At 34.7% G+C, this 19235-nt stretch overlaps 1 protein-coding gene across 5 annotated transcripts in view; it reads right to left on the bottom strand.

Annotated features, from left to right (window-relative positions):
- Nucleotides 1-1241: 1241 nt before the first annotated feature.
- The window catches only part of LOC125163811 (UDP-glucuronosyltransferase 2A1), a 51476-nt gene continuing 33482 nt past the window's right edge, over nt 1242-19235 (bottom strand). For 3 of the 5 annotated variants that reach the window (XM_047856018.1, XM_047856015.1, XM_047856017.1), the window contains 5 exons: nt 11805-11953; nt 9248-9379; nt 7076-7163; nt 5605-5824; nt 1242-1521 (listed from right to left, as the gene is read on the bottom strand). In XM_047856018.1, coding sequence (XP_047711974.1) covers nt 1242-1521; nt 5605-5824; nt 7076-7163; nt 9248-9379; nt 11805-11953 — 869 coding nt within the window. The remainder of the gene's footprint in view (nt 1522-5604; nt 5825-7075; nt 7164-9247; nt 9380-11804; nt 11954-19235) is intronic. The other 2 variants (XM_047856019.1, XM_047856016.1) reach the window with 1 other exon arrangement.

The following is a 19235-nucleotide window of genomic DNA, read 5'->3' as shown; positions in this document are numbered from 1 at the left end:
ACAACAGATTTCAAAATTTTCAGTAAGCCAATGGATGTTATTTATTGCCTCAACTATACAGCTAATACTGGAATTAAAACTTTAATTAGAACATGTCATTTAGTTTATAAAGGGTAAAGAAAGTGCAGTCTTTAATCTATTTGCTAAAGTAATGCAAAGCTGATTCAAATATGATCTTTGCATGGTAACTATTTACTATAGCATGCCCTTAGTCATGTAGACCTGCTAATACCATACGTCCTTGGCATAATGCTTAATTAATAAATTTAAATTTGTAGAAGACAAAGACTGAAAAATGATACAATGATCTTATATTCCAAGTAAATATTTGTTTTTGCTAGAAAACTGAACAAATTTGATTATAAAGAGTGATTATAGATTATGTGCATTAGTCATTTTTCAATATACTAAATTGGCTTTTAACTTTATCAATTGTACTGTTAATTAAACATTTCATAAAAGTACTAAAGTCTTTTCTATATTTCTTAGTTATTTCTTCCATAAATGATCTCTTCATCTTTAACGTTGCTGACATTCTCTGTCCCTGAGAGCAAATAATGACCCACTTAATCTCTTTTGTTTGAGGGAAGTCCCCAGACCCTTGCATTAGAGTCCACACAAGAGTACTGGTTGATTACAGGCTGGAACATAGGCCATGATTATCTGTGTGTTCAGTGGGAATTTGTAGACTTCCCCTAGAATGATACATTATTACAGTTATCAATATAGGCTCTGACTCCAGTCGCTTTGGGCTAGCAGAAGGGCTTATTTTTATGCAAAAAGAAATAATTACTCTTATTATAGCATACTAATCTTTTATGGTGGTTCCTTGATTTGTGTATTCTAGGGGAACTTGTGAAGTTTAGTCTTCTATGTTCCCTACATCCATCACATTCAACTCATACTTTGTGTGTTCCTGAGGATTCAGCATGTTGTCAGCCAGCACGTTCCTAAGGTTAAGCATACTGAAAAATAGTGATATTTTGAATAGGGTATACATAAAATTATTAGTGTCCCTGTGTCAGGAAAATGAGAAGAGGGTAAAGGCACCTGGGAGAAGACAAAAGAAGACTGGGACGTGTTTACTAGTTAATGATCCTGTTGAATTCTAGGCTTTATCTCTAAGCTAAGGTAGAGGAAAGGGAATTTTGAAAACAGGATAGAGATAATGTGTTTTCATTAAGGTCACTGTGGCTAGAATGAACATTGCCCATTAAGGCCTTTGCCAAACTTAGAAAGATCTATTCCCTCTTTTTCTTCTTTCCTGTTTTACCAAGTTTTTGGCAAGAAAACAAACAACATTTTGTGACCAAGAAGATAGCAGTTGCTGCACAGACCAGCAGGAAACCAATCACATCGAAAGAATGGTACTGGAACCAGGTGAGGTCATGGGCAGCTGGACGCAGGTGCTTGGCTCCTTTGTGACGCATGACAAACTCTATCCAGAAGACTGCTCGATCTAGGGGCTTTACAGGTTGATCATGTTGAATCCTTGATAACCTTGTAGCATTCTCTTTATAACTGGTAGGCAAAAATAGACAAATGAGAAATTACATAGAAATTAGAAAAAAGGTTTTCTTCTCATTATAGGCAATATGTCATGCATGTTATATGTTAATTAAGCCAAAGGCCATAGATACCTTGAGAAAAAATTCATTCTTTGTGAGACATTAACTTTGTTGATTGTATAGAATCTTAAAAGAGGTGTTAAGAGAGGATGTAGAAGAAATATATTGTTAACAGAATGCGGTGAAATGCAAACATAAGAGATGGAATACATTTGTTACAAAAGTATAGCCTAATTTTTCCAAGGAGCAATTTTGATCTTGTGTAAAGTATAGTTTCCAGGATCGTTCCAAAACCAAGACTGTGAATAACCCAATATTGTGGGAAAATATCCATAAGAAGTTCCATAGGCATGGTCTCTAATCTCTGGCTAGTTCATGACGATAGACAAGTAACTGATAATTAACATAAGTAAACCATTTCTTCGGTGTCTAAGACCTTGACTCTGATAATTCCTCTGCTGCACGCACTTGTGTTTTTGTAATGCGAAACACAGTGTCTACATAGGCAATATCAAGATTGGGTAAAGATAATAGGGTAATTTTGGAAGTATCAAGGACATGAACTTTGAGTTTTTCAGATAATAGAAATATCCTGTTAGAATTATTGCCCCTAATCAATGTGACATCTCTGTAGCAATAGTTATATAGAGTTTTCACAACTCTAATCTCTCAAACAACAATGGGAATAAGTATGTATTTGAAAGGCAAGTAATGTCTTCACTGGACATTTCTTGGCTGGTGAGCCAGAATTAGTATATTTTATTTTGGTTTTGTGTTAGAAATAAAAGTTCCAAATGGAGACATGAAGCTAAAGGAAGGTTGGTGAAATGCGAAGAGATGTCCTGATGTGAGTTGGACATTTGGGATTGGAAAAGGAGGAATGTGATCATTAATCACCAGTGAACATGGTATGCTATATCCAGTAGCAGGGGGTAATTTACTTGTATTCTTTTTTGGTGTTCAGGGAGAAAGGATAGTCATACTATTTCAATTGGATTGTAATATAGGTAGGGTTAAGTAGAATTTCACATAGCTCATCCTAAAACATTTCAGGCAAACTGTGGTGGCAATAAATGCCTATTTTTCCAAATCATATTTTTGTTCAAGGTTTTCTCCATTTATAGACAGAGATTTAAAATCTGAAATACATATATACTAGACAGATAAACTTGCATTTGTAAAATATACTTTCCTATCAATGTGAAAAGAAAGACATTTGCTCATACTTAAAATGATCATTTAATATTTTATTATACACTAATGTTATATGACTGTTATCTCAAAACATTCAATTAATTAAAATTACTATAGTTTATGTATTTAAGTGTAATCTTTTGTGTTCCTTAATTCCTTTATGGATTAAGAAAAATGGAAACTAAATATATCCATATATACACTCTACAGTAAACCCTTTTGTTCCCAGATAATTTCAGAATTAGAATTAGGTTTAGAGTTAATGGTAAGATATTTCAAGAGAAATAATTTTAGGTATTTTACTGGAAAATTCTGATTACTTATGTTTCTATCTTTTGCGTCAATAGTTTCCAAATTTACAATAAAATTTACTGGCATTCTATGCAATAAAGTAGAGTTTTAAAAAATTAAAGAACTGACTTACTCTGATATTTAGTAAAAGGAACCACATTGTCAGCAATTAACAACCCAGCAAGTCTAATGCATTAGACATCGAGATCATCATTTATGAGAAACAGAAGATCATAGTAAGCCTTGATGAAGCTCTTAACCCTAGATCCAGCTCATGAATTGATGATACCAAGACTATTTTGAAAATTAAGACTTAAAATGCATTTAATAAAAATCATTTGATTGGAATGTGTGTGAGAGGGGAAAATGAACTACTAGCACTGACTTTTTAAGTTGGATATAAAGCAAACATTGAGTGTTCTCCCGCTTGGGAATCAATACCTTGACCCCTTTGTCTAAAAAATCCTGCAAGTAGGGCTTTGAATAGATGGTTTTACATAGATTAGTTCCACCAAAAAAAAAAAAAACAAAACTGCACAACATTGCCTTTGAGTTTACCTTCTCCTCTACCTCCTGAATTTCAGATTTCAGTAATATAAACAGACTGTGATAACTATCCTTTGAGTTTTGCCTCTGAATAAGATAATGGAGTCTCAGATAACCTGGAAACAAGTTTAAATACAAGACACCTGTACAAATTCAGAACAAACACTGAGAGAGCTAGATTAAAAAATATACAATATTGGGGGGAAACATAAAAATGATGGAGTCAGAATGTAGTTAGGCATAATACATAACTTAAGGAGAGTTGAATTTTAATAAGAATGCAATGGTGATCAACAAAAGATTAAAAAATCAAGTTATAAAACAAAAAACAGTGATAAAGGATAGAAATAGGCAGTTTGAGTGGTTAAAATACCTCCTTAAAGGATTAATAATGAAATTAGAAACAGTAATTTTCTAATGGCAAAAAGTAAATTTACTAATTATGGATTGTTTGAGTAAATCTCAATGAGTTAAGAAAAGTAAAAAATATTAGGACACTTAGAAAATAATACAGAAGCAAAACAATCCAAAATATTTTAACATAGAGAACATTGAACTTTGATGTCTCTGAAATAGAGAGAAAAAAAATGGAACAAACATTCTAATAAATAACAAACAAAAAAATTTTCTGAGAAGAAAAAAAATTAAATATTTTTTATTCTAGATTAACAGTACTGAAAGGACATACCATAACCCAGGAAAAGTGTAGACAATAACTGATAAAGATACATCATTAACTAGGTTTCTGAATTTAGAAAAAGATGATTTTTTTTCCAAACTGAAAAAGAAACAACCAAAAATAATCAGACAAGCCTCAAGTTCTTACAGAAGGAGTTAAAGCCAGAATACCATGAGTAATATTTACACAGTTCTGAAGAAAAGAGAGAGCTAAATATATTATATTCAGAGAGGTGTCATTCTTATATCAAGGCATTCAGCAAATAAGGCTAAACATGTTCTCAGGGAATTCATACAATATATTCAGTTAAGAAAGAATCCAAAATATTTTGGAGTAAAAAATCTCTGAATCAATGGCAAATCCAGATTCCCTTAAGATACAGCCAAAAGAGTAAATATGAGGAAAATAAGTGGCATACATATTGACATGTTAAGAAAGAATTTGGAGGTGGGGGAGAGAGAGAGGGAGATCACGAGTGGGGGGACATGCAGGGCCCAACATAGGGCTTGATCCTAGGATTGTGACATCATGACCTGAGTTGAAATCAAGAATCACCTGCTTAACTGACTGAGACACTCAGGCACGCCAACAAATTAAAATTTTAAGTAATACATATTAGAGATTATTTCTATAGCAGGAGTTCAACTATTGCTAAAATTAAAAATACATAGTTAAAAATAAAGACAAAACTGAGTTCATGTATTAATTCTTAATCTTGGTGAGATCTTTCAGAGAAAAAAAAAACATAATGATATATACCTGAAGTTCAATATAGTTTATTGATTTATTGCAATTAATCTTTACCTAAATCAGATAAAATACAAAATTTTGTTTAAAAATCAACACATAGTAATAACCAATATTTATAAAATTATTGCCTACTCTATATTTCTCCTCCCTGTGTATATTCATAAACTGCAGAATGGTATATAGTCAGAGTTAATGATGGGTATTTTTGAATGACAGTGTTAATTATTACTTCCAATTTTGTACTTACTGAATGGTTATACTATTTAAATAAGCATATATATGTGTGTCTATACATATAAGCAGATTATTAAAAAATATCTGGGAGTTTATGTCATCATGGAAATTATTGATTTTGAAATTACATTGATAAAATATTTGAAGTATTAGTATTTTTTTGCAATTTCAGCAAATTACTCCAGTGTATGGGAAATGAAATAATAGAGTGGTTCTTATATTGATAATGTTATGATTGCTATTTGAAAATAAATCAGTTAAAAGGCATGAGACAATGGACGTTTTTCCAGGAGTGATGGGCAGTATAAACAATGGTAAGCCTTTAAAAGCAGTAGTACTTACGAAGGTTCATTAATGACTGTTCTCAAGGCTTTGAGCAGATCTTCACTTGTCATTGTGTTTATGTTCACCTCCACAGCTGCTCCTTTGGCCTTCATGTGAGCGATATTATCAGGCTGATCAGCAAACATGGGAACTCCCACCATAGGAACCCCATGATAAATAGCTTCATAGATCCCATTGGTTCCACCATGAGTGATAAAAGCTTTTGTTTTGGGATGACCTAGTTTGGGAAATGGGTGAGAAGTGGGTGAGGATTTCATTAAGACAGGTTAACAGAGTTTCAGGAAGAGACAGGGAAAAAACTACAGGGTAAGTTAATGAAGAAAGCAGCATTTTCCACAAAAGCTGAGCACATGGGCTATTTCTATGCACATAGAAAACAATGATCCCAGGAAAGGAGGAATTAGTTCCCTCTGCATTGTGCAGAAAGATTTGCTTGAGGAAGTAACACCTGAACTGAGATTGAAACTTGAAGAATAATGAGAGTCTTAATTGAAGATGCTCTTTTGTGAACCGAAGAAAGCATTGAATCTATAAAATCCACAGCCAATTCTCAAATATTTCTGCTTTGAAACTGTAAGTAAAATGTAACATTTTATTATTTTTTCTAGCTTTAGTTTTTAATTTATTTTTTAAATTTTATTTTAAATTCCGGTATGGTTAACATACAGTGTTCTATTAGTTTCAGGTATACAACACAGTGATTCAATAATTCCATATTTCACCCAGTGCTCATCACCATAACGGCACACCTTAATCCCCAGCATTTGTTTGATCTACCCCTCCCCCACCTCCCCTCTGGTAACCATCCATTTGTTCTCTGTAGTTAAGAGTCTGTTTCTTGCATTGTCTCTCTTTTATTTTTCCTATGCTCATTTCTTTTGTTGCTGTTTCTTAAATTCCTCATATGAGTGAGATTGTATGGCATTTGTCTTTCTCTGACTCAGTTCTCTTAGCATTACACTCTCTAGATCCATCCATGTCTTTGCATATGGCAAGATTTAATTCTTTTTTTATGGCTAAATAATATTCCATTGTGTAAATATACCACATCTTCATCCATTCATCCATCGGTTACACTTGGGCTGCTTCCATATCTTGGTTACTGTAAATAATGCTGCTATAGATATAGGGGTGCATGTATCCCTTTTATTATTGTTTTTATATTCTTTGGGTAAATGGCCAGTAGTGTGATTACCGAATCATATGGCAGGTCTATTTTTTTTTTTTTTTTTTTGAGGAACCTCCATAGTGTTTTCCAGAGTGGCTGCACCAGTTTGCATTTTCACTAACAATGCAAGAGAGTTCCTTTTCCTCCACACCCTTGCCAACACTTGTTGTTTCTTGTGTTTTTCATTTTAGCCTAAAATGTGACATTTTCAATTACATACTTATTGAATTTGTTTGTTGTTAAACAGTCACTTTACTTGTCCATTTCCAATTGTACAGCTTTTTTTCTCCTCAGTCTTACCAAGAAGATCATTCTGGGGTATCCAATCATAGAGCCGAGTATTGGCTCCTAATGTGGCTGGTTTCTTTCCTTTGTATCTCCATAAAACCTGTGGAAGACGGTACTTTAATTTTGCAAGTGAAACAGAGAATGAAGTCATCTTAAGGCTATGGAGTTATTTATAAGTCACGTAGCCCACCACTACTTTATGTGATAGTGAGAAAAGTGGACATAAGGGATAGTTTGCAAACATGGAGATATAGTGGGACTGTTTACATCAACGTTGTCAAAAAGGGCTTGTGCTAATAGTCTATTAAATATAGTTTTATCATTTTTATATTTGTCACTCAAAGTATTGAGGTGTGAGATTGTAAGTGAAGAGAGAGAAAAGACTAATTTAATCAACCAGAGTGTGGAGGTTCTAAAAAACATTAAAATAAACATGAATACTGTGTAAATTTATTTATGTCATAAGGCCATCTTAACTCTCATGTTTCAAATGCAATGTTTTCAAGAAATATAATTAGCTTTAAAATTGTATTGTCTGGTTTTTGAATGATAGTCTTTCCTTCTTTCCTTCTTCCCTCTCTCCCTCCATCTGCCTCTTTTTCTTTCTCCATTCTTCTGTTTTTCCTTCCTTCCTTCCTTCCTTCCTTCCTTCCTTCCTTCCTTCCTTTCTCTCTGCCTTGTTCTCCTTCCTTCTGAAGTTGGAGGGAGGAGGAGACAGAGGTTTGCCTTCTGTAATTATTTAATAAAGTATCTTCTTGGGATGTTAACCTTTTGTTACATACTTTTAGGGGTGAGCTCTGTATGACTAAGTTCAGATTGAATATCAGTAAGTGGCACACTGTTTAAGTTTTTATTTTATTCAACAATTCCATACTCACTTAGTGCTCATCACAACAAGTGAATTCCTTAATGCCCATCACCTATTTAACCCATCCCTCCCAAACTCCTCCCTTCTGGTAACCATCAGTTTGTTTTCTATAACTAAGAGTCTGTTTCTTGGTTTGTCTGTCTCTCTTTTCTCCCCCTATGCTCATTTGTTTCTTAAATTCCGCATATAAGTGAAATCATATGGCATTTGTCTTTGACTTATTTTGCTAAGCATTATACTCTATAGCTCCACCCATGTCTTTGCAAATGGAAAGATTTCACTTTTTTTTTGGCTGAATAGTATTCTACTGTGTATCTATACCATATCTTCTTTATCCATTCATCAGTTGATGGACGTTTGTGCCCTTTCCATAATTTGACTATTGTTGATGGTGCTGCCATAACATCAGGTGCATGTATCCCTTTGAATCAGTAGTATTGTATTCTTTGGGTCAATCTCTAGCAGTGAAATTACTGGATCATAGGGTAGTTCTATTTTTAACTATTTGAGGAACCTCTATATTGTTTTCCACAGGGGCTGTACCAGTTTGCATTCCCAACAGTGCAAGAGAGTTCCTTTTTCTCCCCATTCTCAGATGGCAAAATTTTAGCAGAAAAGCTTAGAAATAAAAATTCCTCATTAGTGCACTCACGGTTGTAGAGTTTTGTATAGTTTAACTAATATGCCAATATAATGAATTCTAGGGTATTTAATGAACAGGAGTATATAAAGAGTAGAAATCTCGAACTATAATGACAACACAAAGTTAATTGAGTATCATAAATCAGAAAATACATACTGTTTGATAATAATACTAGGATTTTTAATTGTGTTTAACTGTAGAAATTTCAGTTTAGAAAGATGAAGCTTCTATTTCTAAACCAACTAGATCATGATAAAATCTTAATAAAACCTAGAGATATAAAGTATATCCTTGAGTATGATTCTTGTCTACTTTATGTAGAACCTCTCTCCTTTCCTGGACCTTGGAGTTAACATTCTTGAGAATTTGAGGAGTACTCAGTGCAGGTCCTAAGATTTCAAAAGGTTATTGGGATCTTAACATTTTAATCTCTTATTTCATTGAAAATAAATGATAGTATAAAAAGATGTATTTCCATAGCAATGCAAAAGTTTATTAAACAAGTGATCAAATGTGCCCCAATACACCGTTTTAATATTTTGAGAAAATTTTACTTACAGATGGTACTAGTTATGCTCAGTGTTTCAAGTTTGATCTAGAAAGAGAACTATTAGCCACACTTTCTCTCCAATTGGCAGAGTTGCTATGCACCAGGATCCAATGTTGTACTAACCTTTTGTGGAATCTGGGCCAGGGCTGAGGCAATGAGATTGGCTTTTTCATCTGAGAGGTTTCTGACCATTGACCCCAGAGAAAACACCACAATACCATCTTCACCTGAACTTTGGACAAATTCTTCCATTTCCTACAGAGACAAAATTATTTTCATTGCAAATATGCAGGATCATAGGGGGAGAAAAGTTTTCTCATTTATGCATGACATGTGTTAAAATTGTACCATGTCAATTTAGATCCAATAAATTATTAAAAAATCAATCTAACTCCCTCTTAGGCATTCAGGATATTTTTCTCGTGTTTATTCTTTTCCTGACTAATAGGCCTACAAATGAATTTTTTAGAACTTCCATATATAATTATATGTTTTAAAAGGTAAACTTCTGCTATTGTCCTATCATGATAACATTTATGAGACATTATTTGTCTACCCTCCCACAAGTAGCTGACATGCCCTTAACTTGAGCCTTAGCGTACTGGTAAATATAAATTTCTCGACAAATAAAATTTTCTGGGTCACCACTTACAGTTATGCAGGTTGGGCTCTGCAAAGTCTGGGATTGCAGTCTTTTGTATCGTAATTTATGTGAATGTCAACTTCTAGAGATCTGTTATGCATGCCCTGTGCAACTATTGTGGCTTCCCTGTAATATTTCTCAATATATTTATTACAATTATCAATTATATTTATTTCTCAATGTATTTATCAATTTAAAGGTAGTAAAATTACTAGGGAAAGGATGATGTCATAAATGAAAGTAGATTGCTATTTTAGCTTAGTTAATGTTAGGAGAATATCTCTGAAGTCCCAGGAATTGGTGTTTTGCCATTTTGATTTACCACCCTAAGGACTGATTGAATAAACACACACACATACACACACACACGTACATGAAGCCTTACACATCTAGCAGCTGGATTTGGATTCTTGATTTGGCTGTTGTTCATTGGTTTTTTTTCTGTGTATCCAATGACTGGCATAATTTTTTCATCAGAGATATAAGCTATGATTGGTGTCCATATTGTCCAAATGTTTGTATTAGTAATTGGGCTTGGGATGGAATAATTTTTCCTCCTTTACAAAAACATGTCTGAACTATTTTGTGAAATTTGTGCGTGTGTGAAAAGTGAGGATAGGAAGATAAATATAATAGTGTGGTATGGGATTTTATCTAGTGAGCAAGGAATATGTCACATCTCTTTCTGTAACTCTGTTTAGATACTGGTTCATTATCTGCTATAATAACACTCAGTAGAGCTTACCTGCAGCTATAACTTGAGTGGTAAGAAAAGCATATTCAGAATCCTGCCATAATATTTAAACTTAAATGTGCATTTTACCCTAAATAGAAACTGAGAACTCTCCTAAGAGCACTATTTAACCTGCAATTGTCTCAGAGATTATGTTTGTTTATCTGCAACACGAGCAAATGAGTGTCTGCCTCTTCAATTCTTTCATAAAGACAGTTATTGATAAAGAGACTTAAATACAATATTCTTATCATGTTTTTCTCTTATTCTCTTTTACTTCTCAATATTGTCTTCTTGCAACATTTTTGGCTATCAATATTTATTTGTTGGTGACTTTGGAATGTGGTACACAATTTTCCTTTTTACTTCAGAGAAACCAGGCATCATGGTATTAAAGAACAAATTCAGTGACTGGGTTTCTCAGTTCTATGATTATTTTACCTAATCTGTTCTTAGTGCTCTCTGCTGAAACCCAGACCTCGCATTACCTGAATGATTCTTAGACATATCCACCTGAAAATTCCTTTGGCTTCTTAAAGTGAATAGGTCTAAACTGAATCCATCCTTGTCATCTCAAAAAAGCTTTTCTGTGAATTATTTTCTGTCTTGGTAAAGGTCACTGTTATCCAAGAATTGCTACCTAATTCCATGTCTTCTGTCAACACTTACTTCTTACTGACCAAAGTCTGTGAAATCTATCTGAGAGTTCTCATGAAGGCATCGTTATTGCTCAAGGAATCATAACTGTCTCACCTCATAACCCCATCACACTTGTTAGGAAGACCAAAGCACTTTCCTGAGGGAATTCCAAGGCTGTAGCTTCCTGTTCCTTCCATACAGTACCCAAACTATAGACACACTGATGTCTTATTTTATTTTAAAGTTTATTTGTTTATTTTGAGACATAGAGTGCAAGTGGGGAAGGGGCAAAGAGAGAGGGAGAGAGAATCCCAAGCAGGGTCTGCACTGACAGCACAGAGACCGACATGGAGGCTCGATTTCATGAATTGTGAGATCATGAACTGAGCTGAGATCAAGAGTTAGATGCATAACCGACCCAGCCAGCCAGGTGCTCAACACACTGATATTTTAACATGCCACTTGAATCACTTCTTTCTTCACCTGAAATATCAAAGTGAAGTTCAAAAAGGTAATATAATTCATAAAAGACTCCTATGATTTGTAAAATAGATTTGGAGTAGCAAATAGTATATCTCTGTTATTGAGGCAACACACTTTAAATAAAGAAATAATAGGATTATATCATACAGTACACAAAACATCTTCCACTGTAATAGACATACCTTAGGTAATGGTTTGGCAGGTTTACAGTGCAACCCTCCTACAAACTCAAAATTAGGTAAGTATGGACGAGGAAATTCAAAATCCCAATATGTCCGGATTAACCAAATTTCTGCTTTCCCCATAACCTCACATAATGTAGTGGGTCTTCCTGGAGAAAATGAAAAAAAGGTAAGTGAAAGTTATTAGCATATATGTTTTTTAGGATAAAATGTACCACTAATTTTCTGACAAACAAGGGAAATCTTTGTCGTCTAGCTATCTATCATATCTAGATGTTAAAAGGAAGGGGAAATTAAGATTATAAGGAGAGAGGGAGAAAGAGAAGGAGGGAAGAAAGAAACTGGGGTGGGGGTTGGAGGAAGGAAGGAAGGAAGGAAGGGAATAAGGGAGGAAAAAGGGAGGGAGGGAGGAAAGGGGGTAAGGAAAAGAAGGATGAGAGGCGAGAAGGAGAGAAGGTAAGAATATATTTGGGTAGGAATAGTAATATGCAAATGAAGTTTCACAACTACAAATTCAATCTAAAATTTAACCACAACTCCATGTACTGATGAACCTAATACTCATTGTTTCTCTCCAGTTAAATGGCAGATGACAGATTAGCCCCAGCATATCAGCACCAAATTCCCTATCAATGGTTTTCTAACTATCTTCCAGCTTGTTATAGTCTCTGATTTACTCCTATTGTTTAAGAATCCTACCAGTATTTGTTTACTTTATCTTCCTCAATAAAATCCCATTATTTTCCACTACAACTGATTTGCCACTATTTTCTTAGTAGGAATTCCCTGATTCATACCCAATACAACCCCCTTTGGAATGTGAAATATACATGTCACCAATATCACACAGTTATTTTAGTGTTATCTTTGAATTATATTTTTTGAAAGGGATATTCTACGTATTAATTTTAGAAGATTTGTAGAGAAGAACGAGTGTTTGCAAATGACCAGGTCAACCAGTTTTAGACACAGGAAACATGTTTTGCCCTAAATAAAGAAAAATTCAGATGAGAAATCTCCTTTTTTAAGGATTATAAGCAAACTTGGTGATCATGTGCAACACAAAATGGATAGACTCTCTTTCTATAGTCATTGCTTTGTAGTGCTTGGATTTACATCTGAAGCTATATGGTCAGATGCCTTAATTTAATAATGAAGAGGAATTTCTCAAGGAAACTTAACTTGAAATTGCCAGAGATTGGATGAAAACCCCACCTCACAACCTTCACGTCAATATATTTATGTACTTTAGTTGTCTTATCCCATGTGTGTGACATCCTGTCTTGATTACCAACTCCTTTGGTGAAATTACTGTGTATAATATATAGATCACATTTTAAGAAATACCCAAATTAAAGTATTGACTAAAATTCTATATTTGAGATAGTGATGCACAGTTACAAATACAAAGGCAATCAAAAGTAAAGGAAATAAGGGGAGGGACCATGATAGCGGAGCAACATGGAAGTTTTTTGCTTTTTGTCCATAAAATGCAGCTAGAAATTCAACTCATCCATGAAATGCAAACAACAAACCATCTTGCACACCTATAAGATTGATCTGAGGATCAACCCCACAATCTACATAACTTGAGTCACAGAATTTGGCAGGTATGTGGCACAGAGAGGTGAACTGGGAGAGAGAAGCTGCAGAGTGTAGGGAGCTATTTTTGCTTGTGGAGAGAGGACAGAGACAGAGGGGAGAGTACAGCAAAAGCACTCTCCCTGAAAGTAGCTGGAGAGAAAGTGAATGAGTGGAAATACCCATAAGGGACTGAACAAGAAAGGAAGAAAGGAGAAAGGAGAGGCTTTAAATATGATTAGGACTCTATAAACAGGGGAGCACAGATTCTGGAACTCCACAGCTCAATAACTGGTGGAGCTCTGGTAGGAATGGCCAATCCCCAGGATTGAAGGGTCCTCGGACCACATGGGAGAGAGGCAGTTCCCCTGGTGAAAAGACATTTGGTAGAGGTTGTGCGGCCTCCTCACAGGCAAAGGTCTCAGCAGACCCCAGAGAACATCCACGTTTGCTGGTCTTGGAACAAAGACGTTAGAGGGAGGTGAAGCTTTGCGCCAGAGGTGTGTTTTGATTTACCATAATCCCTGAAACGCTGCTTCTACATGATCTCATGGACTTTTTCTGGGGCAGGCTGGCACCTGGCCGCAGTCTCTGACATCTGCAGCAGCACGGTCACACAAATGTTCCTGTGGACTGGTTGGTACCTGGCCATTGTTCGGCAAGATACTCCCCCAGATGGTCAGAGCAGGTCAAAGCCACAGGGACCTCAGAAGTGAGGGGTTTAGAAACACATCCTCATCTGAGATAAAATTTTGGAGAGAGGTGCCATCTGGTAGGCTGACAGCTTGATCATGATAGTGTAGAAGTAGGGAGTGGACAGTAGCCAGAGACAAAGGAGGTGTGTTTTATTGCCGGTGGGAGAGACCACAGAGTTCTGTTGCCAGAGACTATGTAGCCGGGTGATACCATTTTTACCTTTTCTATGGATGCGCATACACGTGTACATGTGCCACAAGGATCCACACCAATAAGCTAAGCAGTACCATCTAGTGGAGAACAGAGCCGTTACACCAAGTCCGTCCAACTGTTCCAACTGTGCTCTAGAGGAACACCACCAGTCTCTCTGCCTGCTAGTTTATGGACTATAAAGTGCTTCATAGTTTGACTGCTAGGGCAAACTGGATGTAATTTCAATAATATTTATTCTTTTCTCTGATCCATCTATTCAATTTTTTTCTTTTTCTTTTTCTTTTCCTTTCCTTTCTTTTCTTTCCTATTCTTTTTTTTTTTTTTAATTTTTTTTTCAACATTTATTTATTTTCGGGACAGAGAGAGACAGAGCATGAACGGGGGAGGGGCAGAGAGAGAGGGAGACACAGAATCGGAAACAGGCTCCAGGCTCTGAGCCATCAGCCCAGAGCCCGACGCGGGGCTCGAACTCACGGACCGCGAGATCGTGACCTGGCTGAAGTCGGACGCTTAACCGACTGCGCCACCCAGGCGCCCCATTCTTTCCTATTCTTGAATACAGAAAGGGAAAAAGGTTAATTTTATTTTATGCTTTATAAAAAACATTTTTCTTTATTGTTTTCTACTGTATTTTTTAATTTTTTTATTCCATTTTACTTTCCTCATTTCATTTTATTCTATTTTATTATATACATATTTAAAATTTTTCATACTTTTTCCAACCTTTTTTCCTTTCCTTTTCTTTTCTTTCTTTCTTTTTTTTTTCTTTTCTCTTCTTTGCCTTTTTTCTCTATTCTACCAAGCTTCTTTCATCCACAAGACCAAAACACACCTAGGATCTAGAATCCTTCATTTGATTTTTAGATTTTTATTTATTTTATTCTTTTTCTTCCTTAAAAATGATGAAGCAAAGGAATTCACTCCAAAAGAAAGAATAGGAGGAAATGAGAGCCAGGGACTTAATCAAAACACATATGAACAAGATGTCTGAACCAGAATTTAGAATCATAATTAGAATACTAGCTCGGATTGAAAAAAAGTGTAGAATCCCTTTCTGGAAGATAAAGGATTAAAATTTAGTCAGGACGAAATAAAAAACGTTAAAACTGAGCTACGATCTCAAATGGATGCCATGGTGGCAAGGATGGATAAAACAGAACAGTGAATCAGCAGTATAGGGGACAAACTTATGGAGAAAAATGAAGCAGAAAAAAAGAAGGAAACTAAAGCAAAAGAGTGTGATATAAAAGCTAGAGAACTCGCTGCCTCATTAAAAAAGGAATAACATTTGAATCATTGGGTTCCCAGAAGGTGAACCGAGAAAAAAAGGGGTACAAGTTTTATATGAGCAAATCACAGTAGAAAACTTTCCTAACCTGGGGGAAGACACAGCATCCAAATCCAGAAAGCACAGAGAACCCCCATTAGATTAGACAAAAAACAACCATCAACAAGGCATATCATAGCGAAATTCACAAAATACACAGAGAAGGAAAGAATCATGAAAGAAGCAAGGGAAAAAAGTCCTTAATCTACAAGGGAAGACAGATCAATATCATTGCAGACTTATCCACAGAAACTTGGCGGGCCAGAAGGGAGTGGCAGGACATATTTAACATGGTGAATCTGAAAAAATGCAGCCAAGAATTCTTTACCCAGCAAGGCTGTCATTCAAAATAGAAGGAGAGATAAGGAGTTTCCCAGACAAACAAAAACCAAAGGAGTTTGTGACCACTACACCAGCCCTGCAAGAAATTTTAAGGGGGACTCTCTGAAGGAAGAAACGATGAAAAAAAACAAAACAAAAAGTCCCAAAGCATCAAAGACTAGAAAGCACCAGAGAACATCACCAGTGACTCCAACTCTATAGGGTACACAATGGCAATAAATTCATACCTTTCAGTACTGACTCTAAATGTCAATGGACTAAATGCTCCAATCAAAAGACATAGAGTAACAGAAGGATAAGAAAACAAGATCCATCTATATATTGTTTACAAGAGATCCATTTTAGACCTAAAGACACCTTCAGATTGAAAGTAAGGGGATGGAGAACCATCTATCATGCTAATGGTAGCCAAGAGAAAGCCAAAATTGCCATACTTATATCAGACAATCTAAGTTTTAAAATTAAGATGGTAACAAGAGTTGAAGAAGGGTGTTATATCATAGTTAAGAGGTCTATCCACCCAGAATACCTAAAAATTCTAAACATTTGTGCCCCCATGTGTAAGCATGCAAATATATAAATCAACTAATCACAAGCATAAAGAAACACATTGACAATAATACCATAATAGTAGGGGACTTCAACACCCACTTACAGATGGAAAGTCCATCTAAGCAGAAAATCAACAAGAAAATAATGGTTTTGAATGACACACTGGACCGGATGGACTTAACAGATATATTCAGAACATTTCATCCTAAAGCAGCAGAATACACATTCTTCTCCAGTGCACATGGAACGTTCTCCAGAATAGATCATATACTAGGACGCAATCATCCCTCAACAAATACAAAATCGTACCATGTATATTTTCAGACCACAACACTATGAGAGTCCTAATTTACTGAGAATTTTTAACATGAATTGGGGTTGGATTTTAACAAATACTTTTTCTGCATCTATTGATATCCTCTTGTGTTTTTTGTTTGTTTGTTTGTTTTTTAGTCTCTTGATGTGATGGGTAACATTAATTGATTTTTGAATGGTGAACTGGTCTTGCATACTTAGAGTAACTCCTACCTGATGATGGTATATAATTTTTTTTATACATTGTTGGATTCACTTTGCTAATATTTTGTTAAGGATTTTGGATCCATGTTTATGAGAAGTATTGGTCTATAGTTGCCTTTGCTGTAATGTTTTTGTCTGGTTTTGATATTTGGCAACACTGGCACCACAGAATGACTTAGGAAGTATTCCCTCTGCTTCTATCCTCTAAAAGTGATTATAGAAAATTAGTATAATGTCATTATTAAATATTTTGTAGAGGGGGCAGCTGGGAGGCTCAGTCAGTCAAGCATCTGACTCTTGGTTTCGGCTCAGGTCATGATCTCATGGTAATGGGACTGAGCCCCATGTTGGGCTCCATGCTGAGCATGGAGCCTGCTTGGAATCCTCTCTCCCTCTTTCTCTGCCTCTTTCTCTGTCTCTCTATCAAAATAAATAAATAAACATTTAAGAAAAAAATATTTAGTAAAATTCACCAACAAACAGCCTGGTGCTTTCTGTCTTGGATGAGTAATTATTAACCTAATTTAATAGATACAGGATTATTTAGATTGTCTACTTGTCCTCGTGTGAGATTTGGCAAATTATGTATTTCAAGGAACTGTGTTTTTCATGGAATTTGTGGGCAAATAATTATTCATAGTGTTCACTTGTTATCCTTTTTAATGTCCATAGCATCTGTAGTGATATCCTTTCTTTTAAGTTTTTTATTTTGTTTAGGTTGGCTAGAGTCTGATCAATTTTATTGATCTTTTCAACATATCACATTTTTATTTCCTTGATTTTTTCTGTTGATTTCCTGTTTTCTGTTTCATTGATTTCTGCTTTAATTCTTATTATTTATTTTCTTCTGCTTACTTTGAATTTAATTTACTCTTCTTTTGCTAGTTTTCCAAGGTGGAAATTTAGATTATTGATTTTAGATCTTTCTTTTCCTTTTTTATATTGAGGTATAATTGACATACATTGTATTAATTTCAGATGTACAACATGGTGATTTCATATTTGCATATATTGCTAAATGGTCAACATGACACCTAGTTTACATCCACAACCATATGTAGTTACAGAATTTTTTTCTTTTGATGACAACTTTTAAGACCTACTTTGTCAACAACTTTCAAATATGCTATGTAGTATTATTAACTATAGTCGCCATGCTGTACATTACATTTTCACGACTTTTTATTTTATAACTGCAAGTTTGTACCTTTTGCCTCCCTTCACCCATTTTACCCAGCCCCCACCCCTGCTTTGGTAATGACCAATCTGTTCTGTTTATGACCTTGTTATTTTGTTTGTTTGCTTTTTTCACAGGTAACTGAAATTATATTGTATTTGTCTTTCTCTGTCTGGTTTATTTCACTTAACATAAACCAAACTCAGGAACGAGAGTAGAATGCTGGTTAACAGTGCTCGGGGCTGGGGCAAATGGGGATTGTTGGTCAAAAGGTACAAAATTCCAACCACAAGATGAGGAAGTTCTGGGGATCTATTATTCAACATAGTCACTATAGTTAACAATATTGTATTATATACTTGATAGTTGCTAGGAGAGTAGATATTGAATGAATAGTTTAATGATTTGTTAGATCCATTGACATCACTACAATTAAGTCAATGTAAAGAATAATGCAGATCTTAAAATATTCTGTGTCAAATATATATTTGTTAAAAAGAAAGGCAAAATGAATATTTAATAATTGCTTCTATTGGCAAAAAAGAAAAAAAAAGACATATATAAATACTTATGCTTAATGATGCATAGATAATATCTTGCTGTAATGACAGGAATAGCTAATAATACTTATGTAGAAGAAATATGAAGCCAGTTATTATTCACTACATATATTTTTGTTCCGTTTGAATTTTTAAGCCATTTGTATTGGTTATCTTTTATTATGAGATTGAGAATTAAATCATATTCATGGTGCATTCAGAATTTCCTGATAAAGAAAATGAGAGAATGAAAATCAACAAAAGTACACAAACAAACAAACCTGTTAAAGATGATAGAGTTTAAAACTTACCATAGATCCTAAGGACTACATTTAATCCATAAAATTTATACATACAGAATCTTACAACTTTCCCCTATTTATGCATAATATGACAAATGTCCTAAAATCTTATTGATTAGAACTAGGAAAACATCCTTAGTTTTCAGAATATATTTATGTTTTTATGTCTTGCATTTCTTTTCT

Source organism: Prionailurus viverrinus, chromosome B1 (genome assembly GCF_022837055.1).
Source record: "Prionailurus viverrinus isolate Anna chromosome B1, UM_Priviv_1.0, whole genome shotgun sequence".
NCBI classification, from domain to species: domain Eukaryota; kingdom Metazoa; phylum Chordata; class Mammalia; order Carnivora; family Felidae; genus Prionailurus; species Prionailurus viverrinus.
The sequence above is the reverse complement of the archived record's forward strand: the minus strand, read 5'-3'. Positions and strand labels throughout refer to the sequence as shown.